Source organism: Haplochromis burtoni, unplaced genomic scaffold, assembly GCF_018398535.1.
Source record: "Haplochromis burtoni strain Fernald_Lab_line unplaced genomic scaffold, NCSU_Asbu1 Contig_23, whole genome shotgun sequence".
NCBI lineage: Eukaryota > Metazoa > Chordata > Actinopteri > Cichliformes > Cichlidae > Haplochromis > Haplochromis burtoni.
In genome coordinates this window covers 755,327-768,046 of record NW_024582384.1, presented here as the reverse complement: position 1 = coordinate 768,046, position 12,720 = coordinate 755,327, and the positions used below count along the sequence as shown (strand labels likewise).

The window sequence follows — 12,720 nt, the reverse complement described above, 5'->3', positions numbered from 1 at the left end:
TATATATATATATATATATATATCTCTTATATTTTTCAGGTTTTAATGTCCACATTCAGGATTCACCTCTTACTCCACTGTTTATAATCTGCTTCCTCTCAGCCACAAAGGCATCATAACACACTCAAGTGCACTGAATCATGTTTACATCTATGTTTTGAGGGGTCTGATTCAAAGAGCAGACAGATGCTAAGTAGGCTGTATTTATTCAAGTAGTCTTCTGTGACACAGCTTTCTTTCTGCATGAATTTAAGAGCTGCACTTGCTGCCTCATGTCAAAACCGTAAATACAAATATTCAACATAAGGCTGTTATATTTATGCAAGATTTTTTTCTTAAATCGTTAAGACATTTGATGTATCAAATTGAATAATTAATTTGATATAACAGACGAGATGCAAAGACCCTCTTGAGGAGGCCACCTAACGTTTTTCGGGATGCAGCTTCTTAAGTGGAAGTCCTGAAAACTTGTTCCACCTCTGACCTCTCATAGAGGTGTCACAGCGACCGTTTGATCCGTCTCTTACCCAGCAAAAGGAGTTTATATTCCCGTCGGGATTCCCTCTTGTCCCGGCGGAGCTGCCTCTCAATCTCATCGTTGATCCTCCGAGCCTCTTTGGCCTCCGGGCTGAGGCAGCATGCCCCCACGGAGCTCAAAATCATTCCTGGTTACAACTTCACCTTCCAAGGTAAACACACATACATACTGTTTGTTCATACAGCGAACACTCCCCCCTTCCCTTCCTCGGTGTATCCTCGAGTCACAACACACAATGATTAAAGCCCACGGTAACTCTTTACTACAAGCTCCAGCAACTACGCCTCCCCCCTCCCGGAGCTGGAAACAGAAGCTTTAGCAAATTTAAGGAAGTAAAGCAGCTGTTCTCGAGGCTGTTACCTTCTTCCTCTCCAGTAAAAGGGGAAATTAACTTTGTGCAATAAGTTGAGCAGACTGCAACGGCGACTGTGGTAGCTGACGCTCCGGGCGTGGTGGACTGAATATGGCGGAGTTTTGACTTCAAGGCGCAACAAAATGACACAAAGATGATATCAATTTAAAAAAAAGTGGTTAAGAAGACCTACTCGGTAAATAAGATCCTGCAACCTTCTATCGCGTTATCCTCCTCTGCCTGCAGACTCCTTTATCCCGTCTCCCCCCCCAACTCTATCCACAGTGAAAACCAACGGCGCGCCATGTGACAGAGGGCTGTGCCGTGATGGGAAGCCGTGTGGGCTTTCACTATTACATTATAGGAGCAGATTTCCGGTGTTAACCAGCGAACTACGGATGCATGTGATAGAGCAACTGGCTGACACACTTCACCATGTCCGTAAACCAATTACATGTACTACAAAGACAGCAGCGCAGTATTGCTCCGCTGAAATAAAAACAAATAGACACACACTTACACTTTGTGGGCTGTGACACAGACTTTATTTACTAAACACCTGCAAGTACTACACAGAAAAATCACCACTCCTGGACTCACAAATCCCTTGACATCAAACTGCAAAGAAAAGAGGGGGGGGGGGGAAGTATCTTAAGAAATCAATTCACAGAACTCTAAAAATCCTTCTCCAAAAATTAAAATAATAAAAAAAAAATGCAAGAATAAAATGGATCCAACTGATCAGCTCTTAAGGTTGGAAGATTTCAGCGAGTCCATCCCTGTGAGTGGTAGAAAAGAAATAATGGAAAGACAACTAAAGATTACCAAATGTCTTTTTTTGTTGTTCTTGTTGTTTTTTGGCCCCAAAGTATTAAGTAATCTGGGCCGTTCTAAACACTCATAAAATTACTGTTTTTTTTATGTAAATATATACACACTTTATACAGCTTTTTGCCTTTCAAAGAAAGAAGATTACACACTCAAAAAAAAAAAAAAAAATCTTAAAACTTTCTTTATGCATACCGCACTGGCACAAGTATCCTGACTTTAAAAAAAGAAAAAAAGGAAAAGATATTTTGGGAAATAGGTTTATTTATTTCCTGCCTGATAAAATATGAAGCTAGCACCATCACGGATTAGAAAGTACACCCACAGTACAAACACTTCAAAAGTTCACAATTTTCACAAATCTTCTGTTTGATCCATAAAAAAAACTGTTTATGAGAGAATTATAAACTGAAAGGTTTCTAAAATAGGCACCAATGGGTTACAAGCAGATATTATTTGTGCTGAGAGGAAGGCCAAAAGTACATTTTAGCTTCTTTCTGTACAAAATAAACAACAACAAGATACAGCATGTTCATCTGTGGACTGATGGGTGGAATTTCTGCTGCATGCATTCACTTTTGTGCTAGAGTAAGCCAACAGGCTGTGGTGCTAGCTTCATACTGACCCTCCAGACATGAGGCTGGCATCTCTCTTTCTACTTTAGCGTAATAGACATAAATAAATTCATTTCCCAAACAATCTCACTGAACCCCATCATTCAAAAAAGAAAAAGAAAGAAAGCACTTCATTACTTCATTTAACAGTGAGAAAAAAGGTGTTGGAGGTCGTGTAAAAACTGAAGTTTATCCAAAAGGCTTTGAACCATTCCAACACCATGCATCTTCATTTGGAAAGTGTGCTTAAAACTTTAAGGGAAAGAAAAAAAAATAAATCAAACAAACATAATGATTCAAACAAAACTATTACATTCTGCATGCTGTACTGAAATCAAAGAAACAAGGGCCAGAGGTTGGCTCTCACAACACCGAAAGTCATCACACAGATGGGTTTACTCCAGTGACGGCACAAGAATCTCTTAAAAGTAATCACACCAGCACAGAAAAACTTGTTGACTGCTGTTTGACAGCTTAAGATTTGTCAAAATAAAAACTGCAACACAGCTAGGCGGTGTAGAGTGTGTGTGTGTGTTTGTGTGGAAGGGGCATGTCTACCCAAAGCAGAGGAATGTAGGCTCTGAATAGCAGGAACAAACAGTATGGCAGCATGGCTTCACTCTTCTGCTTCTTCTCTTTTCTTCCTAGAAGAACCGACCTGAGTACTGCCTCACGCTGAAATAAAAGACAGATAAAAGGTAAGGACGAAACATCAGAAATATTTATGTTAACAGAAACATGGCACGGGTTAAGAAGTTGTAAATCCAGATGTGGAAAAATTGTTAAGCATTTTCCACATGAAGCACATTTGTAAGTTAAAAAAAAGTAACGCAAGGTCAAAGCTGGAAATAAATTCTGTCTGCAAGAAGCGACCCGACCAACTGGTGAGACCAGCTTAGCCATTTAGTGGTGAGAGGGAGCACAGTGAAATGAAAAGCTCCACAAGATGAAACACTGTTTTCATCATTCATTAATCAGCCAGACGATCTTAACGCAGACTGTAAAAAGTTACAAAATAGTATAAAATAGTCCAGATCCAAGGTCGTCTTTAAAGCTTCCCCCACCCAAAGCCAGTTTCCATCAAACTTACACTGCAGAATTATTTCATCATCAATTACCCAAAAGAATTGCACAATTTCCGTTAATAAACTGCTTAATCTAGTGATCTTATTAACTTTCATTTCAGATTTTCCTGGAGAAACTGTGAGTCAAAGTTGACCGATTAAAAGTAAAAAAAATAAATATATACAATTATTTCCATTTGGGTGAGCATGAGCACACAGGTCAGCACAGAAAGGTCTCACTGCTGTGTGGTGTTGATACTGTCCTGGGGAAAATCAGAGGAGTGCGTGCCTGTTCTGCAGCAAGTACTGGGCATTCTGGATCTGGTCCTGTGTCCCTGTGATGGTGATGATGCGGTCCTCAGAGCCCTCTAGTGGTTCATCAATCTTGATGGATGCCCCAGACTCATGGCGGATCTGCTTGATCCTCTGACCGCCTTTACCAATGATGGAGCCTGCCAGCTGCACAACAACCGTAAAGGAGAGTTAAAAAAAAAAACATACATGAAGGAGTGGCATCTCTTTTCTTGTCATTGCTCACTTTAGCTTACATCTTTTGGGATGGTGACTTGTGTTGTGATGACTGGACCTCCGATATCACTGTACGAGCCTCTGCCGCCTAGGAGGAGTTAAAACCACATAAGGTGGAAGAGGGAAAAAGCCATCTTTAACTAAAGCATGCCAGAAGATGCAACAATCCCTATAGGTTAGGAAACAAAACGCTGGGATAGTAACGATCGATCCCAACTCACCAGACTGAAAGTGATCCCAGGAAGAACTGTTGTCTTTGAAAACATCAAAAAGAAAACAAAGAAAGGAAAAAAATGAAAATGCACCCCAGAACAAAGAAAAGAGAAAAGTGATAGTAAAGAATGTAGCCAGAATGTTCCAGACTTGAGCTGCAGTTCAATTATTGAATCAACGGATTCATTTATCAGTAAAAATAAATGATTTAAATGAAACTCACTGTTTTTAAACTGGTAGGCATTGCATGGTTTCATCTTTTCCTTACACAGTAGTATATTCAATAAATAATGAACTTAACTGTTAATCACATTAAGTCAAAGCTGAACTGATAATGGCAGTGTGTTAGAAAACCTGTGAGCTAGTCTATACTCACTGATCAGGCATAACACCATGGCCACTGGGGTGACAGAGATAACACTGATCATCTTTTCATTATGACACCTGTTAGTGGATGGGATCTCATAGGGAGCAAGTGACGATTTTATCCTCAAAGTTGATGAGAAGAAAGTCATGGACAAGTGCAAGGATTTGAGCAAGTTTTACAAGTGCCAAACTGTGAATGCAAGACAACTGGGTCAGCGTGTCTCCAAAACTGCAGCTCTTGAGGGGTCTTCCCAGTCTGCAGTGGTCAGTATCTGCGAAAAGTGGTCCAAGGAAGGAACAGCAGTGAACCAGTGACAGGGTCATGGGAGGCCAAGGCTCACTGACGCACGTGAGGAGCGAAGGCTGACACGTGTAGTGCGATTTAACAGACAAGCTACTGTAGCTCAAATTGACCACAAGGTCAATGCTGGTTCTGATAGAAAGGTGTCAGAATACACAGTGCATTGCAGTTTGTTGCTTAAGGGGCTGCATAGCCACAGACCAGTCAGGGTGAACGGAGCAATAGAAAAAGGTGACCTGGTCTAACCAATGTTACTTTGACACATGCCACCTACCTCAGCATTGTTTCCTCCAAATGACCCACTTCTCAATCCATGTGAGCATCTGTGGGATGTGTTGGACAAACAGGCCTGATCCATGGAGGCCCCACCCCACAACTTACAGGACCTACAGGATCTTTTGCTGACAATTGGTGCCAGATACCACAGCACATGGGTTTAGTTGAGTCCATGCCTTGACGGGTCAGAGATGTTTTGACAGCAAAGGGTGGACCGACACAATACTAGGCGGGTGGTCATAATGTTATGCCTGATCGGTCGAGTTGCCCCATGCCTAGCAGCATTGTGGTGTTCCTATAAAACCTCTCAAAAATAAAAGATGAAATTATGAGAATAAAGTCCAAGAAGCCCTGATTTTCCTTTGCTGAACTTGAATTTTTCCAGGAGATTAATAAAGAAGAACACTCACCATATCCACCTCCACTCTGCATTTCAGGATCAATTGATGGGGGAAAAAATATATATAAGTTTGAATGTCACAGTAAAGACGAAGCTCTCAGAACCTGGAGTAAACTAAATGCTCACTATCCATTCTACATTAAACTACAAACAACTCGTGTACACTCATGCAGACTAAGAACAATCTGATGTTCACCAAGGTGAAGGGGAGTACTCATCCCACAGTATTAAGCACATCCATTTCAAAGCTTTAAAAAAAAAAAAAATCACACTGAACTTTATAAGAACACCATGTTGTTGGCTAGAAATTTGATCCGAGGGTGAAATAACTCTTGGCCCCTTCATGTGATGATTTGCCTTTCTGAAATTATTCATTTGAATAAAGTTGACCAACAGAAAGGCACATGTTGAAGACCTTTAAAGTACTCGTTAGTAAAGTACTCAGCTTTACCTTCCTAGATCACCACAGAGACTTTCAGTCGTTCATATATTTGAAGCACATAAAAGCATCATCAGTTTGAGTTCACAATACTGCCAAGAACAGCTGCAGCTTTTGTGGGGAAGTTCAAGAAAAACCCAATTTTGACTACGCTGCCTCTTACACAGGAGGCTTTTCAGCTGCTCAGCTCACACATGTCTGACAGAACAGATATGCTTCTATTTTAAATCGGCCTGTACGAGTGCTCATAGACTCCATACGTGCCCCAAATCACATTTACACTTTCCAGGATTCTGTTCTGCTGGTTTGTGCAGTGACTCGGCTGGAAGTTGTCAGTGACTTGTGCTGCTAAACACAAACGATGCACTGCTGATCACGCTACAGCTTCCCTGTAGACAATTTAGGCCTTTTCTGTATTAATTTATTTATTTTAAATAAACCACTTAAATGGCTCAGAAACAAGGACACCAATTCAATTTAAGGTGGGAACACGTGTGAATATATAGTCGGGGCAATAATTATTTCATCCTCCATTTACTACTTCAAAAGAAATGAGCATTACCGTTAACATTCAAAATTAGGTGTACCCATCCTTCTAAAGGAAGATATAAATATAGCTCATATACGGTGATGCACTGTGAGGGATAACCAGCTGCCTCTCCAGTAAGTCCCAGTAAAGCCTATTTTACAGTAATATGGCTGTCAAGTACACAAACTATCTGCTTGCATACAATCCTAAAAAAAAAAAAAAAAAAAAAAAAAAAAAAAAAAAAGGAAAAAAAAAAAGGCCTTTTGAACATCTGAACACTTCAATGTCAACTGGAAGCTGTCACTGTAGTTTTGATTACTTTTTCCAGCATTTGCCTGTAGCTCTTTTACTGTAAACCTCTTTCTTTGTATTAAAGTGCACCTTAAAAGCTTAGCCATGGGTAAGATCTGTCAAGTAGCAAATTGGCTGCAAGTCCCACATCTATTACACCGATTGCATTTAATTTATATGTGATGATGTTTACTTGTTAACTCAGATGAGTAGAGCGATGACAAGCGTTAATGCAAAAAATAATCAGTTGATGCTTTCACTCCTGAAATTCTTGTTTCACAAAGAAAAAGAAATAATATTATACTTTACATGATAAACATCAGTTTTTGCTCTTTTCTTAGACACTTTAAAATCACTTTAAAGGATTAACTGACATCTCTTGATGCCTATGTGATGAAATTAATGCTTCTGTATTACTATTAAAACATTTTTTTGCGGCTTGAAACCTACAGGGAAACAGTTTAGGACTCGCTTTGGCTTCTGCTCATTTGCTAGCCTAGTGGATCTCCGGACTACGTACTCAGCTGCTCTGTGGTAACCACGGAGACAACAGTTGCCTGGCAACAACAGGCCTACATCAGTGTGCATACATAGTGGGGGGAGAAAAAAAAAAAGCAGCTTGGTGTTGAAGCCACTGCGCTTGTACGAAAGTGAGAAAAAGAAATTCCAATCATATGATCTAAAGCAGGATTCATAAACACAAACTACACAGAAGCAGGAAGCGACACATACGGATTAGCATTACAGAAGCACTAGTAAACACACTCACCATGCTGTCATAACGGTCTCCTCTGCCTCTTCTGTCACTACAGACAAAAAGGTAAATGTTAACACAGTTCCTCCAACATAGGGGACACGTGTGACAGGGCAAGCAGACTCCACTGATGACCTCTGATCAGGTCTGAACTATGGCTTCACCTCCTGATGAACTTTCAGTGTCTTCTGCTTTTAAGACAAATTATTTTGTATTGACAATCCTACTCACCTTGGTCTGTCATCCATGCTACCATGATAGCTGCCATGTGAAAACCTGTCACCTCTGTGGATAATAACAGACAAGGAAAAAGAAGTTGGTGAAACACTATATATGCCTATACACAAACATACACATAATACGGATAAATTAACAGGAATCTAATAGTGCTTTTTAGATCCAAACTTTATTGGAGAAATAAGATCGTTTTTCAAAGAGTACAAAAAAAATGCCTATAGCTAATTTTCATCTTCATTTTAATAACACTTAGGGTGGGTGAATGCTGACTAGGCTCATCACCTCTGCCGATTTGAATTTGGACTGAACTTTGGCTGCATTTGTGGTGTTGGAGCCATTTGCAGCACTGATATAATATAGGCTGGTGTGCAAGAAGTGAGTGCTCCCGTTTTTATAGTATTTAAGTTTTATGTATGTGCACCCAGATGGATGGATGCAACCTATCAACAATAGCCCTAGTTGCCAATTTAGCACTCCTCCCTCTAGTCCAAATACATTCACGTTTGGCTTGGTTATGCTAACCATATGGCAACGGCCGACCAGGGGCTTTAAAATGGGAGTTAAAACACCAATGGGTAATGGGCATTATCTATGGCCATCTTTTATATAGTAAGTATAAAAACAGTTCAGATGTGAAAGCACTGCCCTTACCCTCCTCTTGGTGGTGGTGGCGGGGGCAGAGGCAGATTACGAGCACGACTTCCCCCTCGTCCTCTGCTCAGTGGTGGCGGAGGCCCTCGTCTGGGACTCATGTCATCATAATCCCTTCTGGAGGGAGGCATGGGCCTGCTGCCACGAACGGGAGGCATGCGCTCAAAACCGCCACGAACACGAATGGGGAAGCCACCAATGGGTCGTCTGCCCCTCTCTTCAAATAACATAGTAAAGCCACCGTAGTCGTACGTCTCATCATAGAAGTTAGGGTCATAAGGCTGGGCACGACCTTTGATCGGTGCCTGCAAGGGGAAGGAAAAGAAAATTAAATAGATAATTTATTATTCTTACTGTGAGACATGAACCGCATAATTATAAAGCATGTTAACCCCTTTAACAGATCTCAATGATGTAATCACACCTCTGACACCAGCTCCAATATAACTTTTATACATTCAACGACGCGCTCTGGCTTTCCTCCAACTAAGACGACTCTGTCTGTCGAGTGTGGACAGCACTCCTGGAACAACTTGATGGTGGTCTGGGTGTTCTGATGCACAAGAACAAAAAGTGTTAGTCTTCTTTCCAGTCTATCAATTTCATCTGTGACCAATTTGCCATTAAAGCTGGTCTAAAGACCAGTTTTGCTAGTGTCATAAATACACATATGAGCTGCGTAGCTAACAATGGCTCGGATAATTGCCCATCTCAATCAAAACGTGTACACTGACAGCTGTCCGGACATATGGAAGATGATGATGATCTCGATGGGCAGATCAGGTGAATTTAATTGAGGTATAATTTTTTTTTTTAATTATTCTTACGAGCCAAATTTTGATCACATATACCACATTATCTGATTACAGCTGTAAATAAGTTATATCTGTAATACTCAAAGTATAAACAAGTTATAAAACGGTTGGGAAATACAGATACAACAATAAGGTGGCACAAATAAGTCCTAATAAATCCTAATATATTTCAGATACAATATGCATTAACAATTACAACCTTAATAACTATTCTACAGTCCAGCTTTTGGGGCAGAGCATCGTGAGGATCCTGCTAATCTGGACTCTCTTACCTCTCTTAGCTCCTTTATCTTGGCACCTTTCACTCCGATAATGCCCCCTGCCAAGCTCTGATGGATCAGCAGCCGAAGCTCACAGTCAAAATCAATCCCACTGTAATGTTGGTACTAAAGAAACACGGCACAAGATCAACAATGTCAGCAGGGTCAGAATATCTGCCTATAGTTTATTACTAAAGTCTTTGGGCAGTAACTTATATGCTGCCAATGTGGCAAAAAACTGCTAAACCTGCTAACAACTGCTAAACATGCAGTGGACTCCAAGCCTTAAATGACCCATGCACACATCTGCATGGGTCACAATCTGGCATTTGGCAAGTCATTTCAAGATTAGAAAATGTGATGCTAAATTTCTATTTCATTGTGGAACATTATTGAACAAAGCAATGATTAATATGTTTAATGCATTTCAAAATTCCCATCAGTGCAGTGTACATTCATATATTTGGACAGTAACTTAATTTTCATCATTTTTGTCCCTCTATGCTACCACATCAGTCTGAAATGGCACATACAGTTGCAGTGGAGACTTTCAGCTTTTTTAAAGCCTCCAACAAAAATAACTTAAGGAGTCAAAGAAAATTATTTTAAGGGGTTTATTATCTGTTAAGCAATAGCAACCACTTCTATGCATGGAATTTTATAATCCCAAATAAAATGATAATTTTTTTTTATTGTCAAAAATTATTTGAAAGCAACGACTGGCTAGAACGATGCCTCCTTTGTGATGTTTTGTCTTTGCAGCATCACAGTCGGTGAAATCAGGTGAGCGATTTAGACACTGCAGCAGATTCTTCCTCCTGATCTTCAAACTGTTCAGAGTGCTCATACATTAAGTTTTGGGTCATTGTCCACTTGTACTGCAACGTACTGGCTTGACAACTTTGTTGCATTTCGCTGAATCTTAGTATTGCTCTGTAGACTTTCAGAGAAATATAGTATTGTTCTGAAACTGAATATGCCTTTCATCAGTTTTGGTACATTCATTATGTACACAAACAATCGGTCTACTCCTAATCTTCCTGTTTTTCTGATGTATTTGCTTTGTTTGGGCAAAGCAAACCCATGGCCTGTATTTATATTAACTTCTCCTTTGACCGTCTGCTTTAGGCTCACAAAGCTTTCAAATGCGATCACCTCCAGTCTTTTTAACCTGCTTAATTTATAAAGAAATATAAGCGTGCACTTCAACTGCATCGTGATTGTTTCATTTCAAACCGATTTCAAATCTGTTACTTAAGCATAAACAGTCATTTGAATCAATCCAATGTGGTTTTGTAAATTCTCTCCCCATCAGTATTAACAAGTATGATAATAACTGTTACAAACCGCTTTTAGAAAAGATATTTAGAGAAGATTTAAAGCAGCTCACATGCTCACAGCTCACATAAAGACTTTAAGACAGGGCAAGAGGAACTCTCAATAAATCACGATAGCATTTACCAAAGACAAAAAACTACAGTGACACATACTAAGATCATTAATAAGCATAATTCAACAAAAAAGAAACTAGAACCATTATATCTGTGAGTAGTCTAGCGATAAGCTAATTAAGCATGGTCAAATGACTGGAATGACAACCAGGAAGTGGTTATGACAAAGACCCAGTGAGTCTCAGTAAAGCTAATGAAAATTTTGTTGTGTAAGCACATAACTACTGCTATTGCACAGCATCACTGGTGGGACATATGGCTGCGTGTAGGGCTGCAAAAATTCAGAATATATCAGGAACTACCTGCTGTGGCGACCCCTTGTGAATATGGAAGCAGATAAAAGTAGCTTACTATTATTATTAGCATTTTATCAATGCATGCTGGGTGCAACTGGATACAATGTACCAGCTCTGTGTTATATTAACTTAAAGCATGAAAGGTCAGTAATAAAAGAAATAAGATCTTCCAGTCAGATTCAGTTGTGATTTTTCTTTTTTGCAACATATAAACATATCTCATAAACAGATACCATCAACCTTTCTGCTCTTTGTTTATATGCACAATTATTATGACAGCTTACCTCTTCAAGAGTCGGTATGATTTTCAACAGAATCTCTCCAATAGTGTCGATACTGGCATTCACACTCAGGATCCTGTCAGGAACCATTTTAGCCAAAAGGAAGCAAGGCGTTACAAGAAGGACAAGAGAGAAGGACAGAAAGCAAAACCTGATAAAAAATAAATAAACAAATAAAGAAGAAGCAGTCCAGCAAACATTTATGAACACACTTACGAAAGGTTTAAAAACTAAAAAAGGAAAAATTAAGACTGCTAAATGCTACACCAAAAAATAAGAATTCTTCATAACTTTTCCCCAACACTACACTGACTAAATAAGCAGCTGACATGCACTGATTATAATATTATTTTTAAAGACAAGCTTGGGGAGGATGGGCGGTTTCAGAGCGGCTCAAATTAATGTGATTGCGGCCACACAGAGTTGGGAAAGAGGGGTTTAAAAAGAGAGAGAGAGATCTTCTATAACCATCCCACCACCAAGTTGGGGAAAAGGAAGGTAATAACTTAACACATTATCTTGTATTGACAACTGCGCCACCAGCACACCTTCTCTTTGTGACCAGGAGTTGGGAAAGAGGGTGGGGAACAGGTGGGGAGGAGAGGGGCTTGGGGCTGAGGTGAGGAGAAGACGAGGTGGGTAGTAGAGAACAGCAACAGAGCAGAGGGGTTTAGACTGGGAAAAGAAATGTGAGTGGTTGCCAACTACTCTGTGGCACAGAACAGGAACGGGGGTGGGAGGGTTATGAAAGGTTTGGGCAGGCAGCGCTGATCTGATGTGGCCTGAGAGGAATTTAACACAAGGGGATGCAGCACCATGAAATAAAAAGAAACAACAATAATGAGTGACAGACACGAAGACGGAGCCTCCGGACAAGAGCCAGTGCGCTCTCTCATGGACAGTGATGCTGAGAGTGGGGGTGGGAAGCGAGAGGGCCAGGTGAGCCACAGAGGAGGAGGACAGAGTGAGATAAAGATGTCTGCTTTCCAGAAGATTTATGGTAAAATTAAACATCACAGAAAGGAAATTAAAAAAAATACATATAAATAAACAGCATCTGACCGCTGCGTTGCTAATTATGTAAAACACCAACTACTTGGTAGTGGGCTGTCAGTGATTCTCTGCATGGACAATAAACTGTAATAACAAAAGGTCCAACTCAATGGAGAGGCTGAAAATGGACAGGAAAAAAAGGAGAAAAAAAGGAACAAACACGTCTCTTACAAGTGGAGGGGG

The 12,720-nt window shown here is 40.2% G+C and overlaps 2 protein-coding genes across 9 annotated transcripts in view; both read right to left on the bottom strand.

Annotated features, from left to right (window-relative positions):
• Positions 1 to 1,362, bottom strand: part of LOC102296751 (guanine nucleotide-binding protein G(q) subunit alpha) — a 14,720-nt gene extending 13,358 nt beyond the window's left edge. The window contains exons 1-2 of one of the 2 annotated variants that reach the window (XM_005917305.3): positions 899 to 1,362; positions 528 to 681 (exon numbers count right to left, since the gene is read on the bottom strand). In XM_005917305.3, coding sequence (XP_005917367.1) covers positions 528 to 663 — 136 coding nt within the window. In that variant the 5' untranslated portion in view covers positions 664 to 681; positions 899 to 1,362. The remainder of the gene's footprint in view (positions 1 to 527; positions 682 to 898) is intronic. The other variant, XM_005917307.3, reaches the window with a different exon arrangement.
• Positions 1,363 to 1,416: 54 nt separating this feature from the next.
• hnrpkl (heterogeneous nuclear ribonucleoprotein K, like) overlaps positions 1,417 to 12,720 on the bottom strand; it is a 14,987-nt gene continuing 3,683 nt past the window's right edge. For 3 of the 7 annotated variants that reach the window (XM_005917304.3, XM_014332106.2, XM_042218745.1), the window contains exons 6-16: positions 11,488 to 11,560; positions 9,469 to 9,582; positions 8,806 to 8,934; positions 8,382 to 8,686; positions 7,725 to 7,778; positions 7,509 to 7,545; positions 5,491 to 5,506; positions 4,146 to 4,178; positions 3,945 to 4,012; positions 3,686 to 3,855; positions 1,417 to 3,007 (exon numbers count right to left, since the gene is read on the bottom strand). In XM_005917304.3, coding sequence (XP_005917366.1) covers positions 2,977 to 3,007; positions 3,686 to 3,855; positions 3,945 to 4,012; positions 4,146 to 4,178; positions 5,491 to 5,506; positions 7,509 to 7,545; positions 7,725 to 7,778; positions 8,382 to 8,686; positions 8,806 to 8,934; positions 9,469 to 9,582; positions 11,488 to 11,560 — 1,030 coding nt within the window. In that variant the 3' untranslated portion in view covers positions 1,417 to 2,976. Of the gene's footprint in view, positions 3,008 to 3,685; positions 3,856 to 3,934; positions 4,179 to 5,078; positions 5,507 to 7,508; positions 7,546 to 7,724; positions 7,779 to 8,381; positions 8,687 to 8,805; positions 8,935 to 9,468; positions 9,583 to 11,487; positions 11,561 to 12,720 lie in introns of those variants that run through there. The other 4 variants (XM_014332108.2, XM_042218747.1, XR_006054147.1 and 1 more) reach the window with 4 other exon arrangements.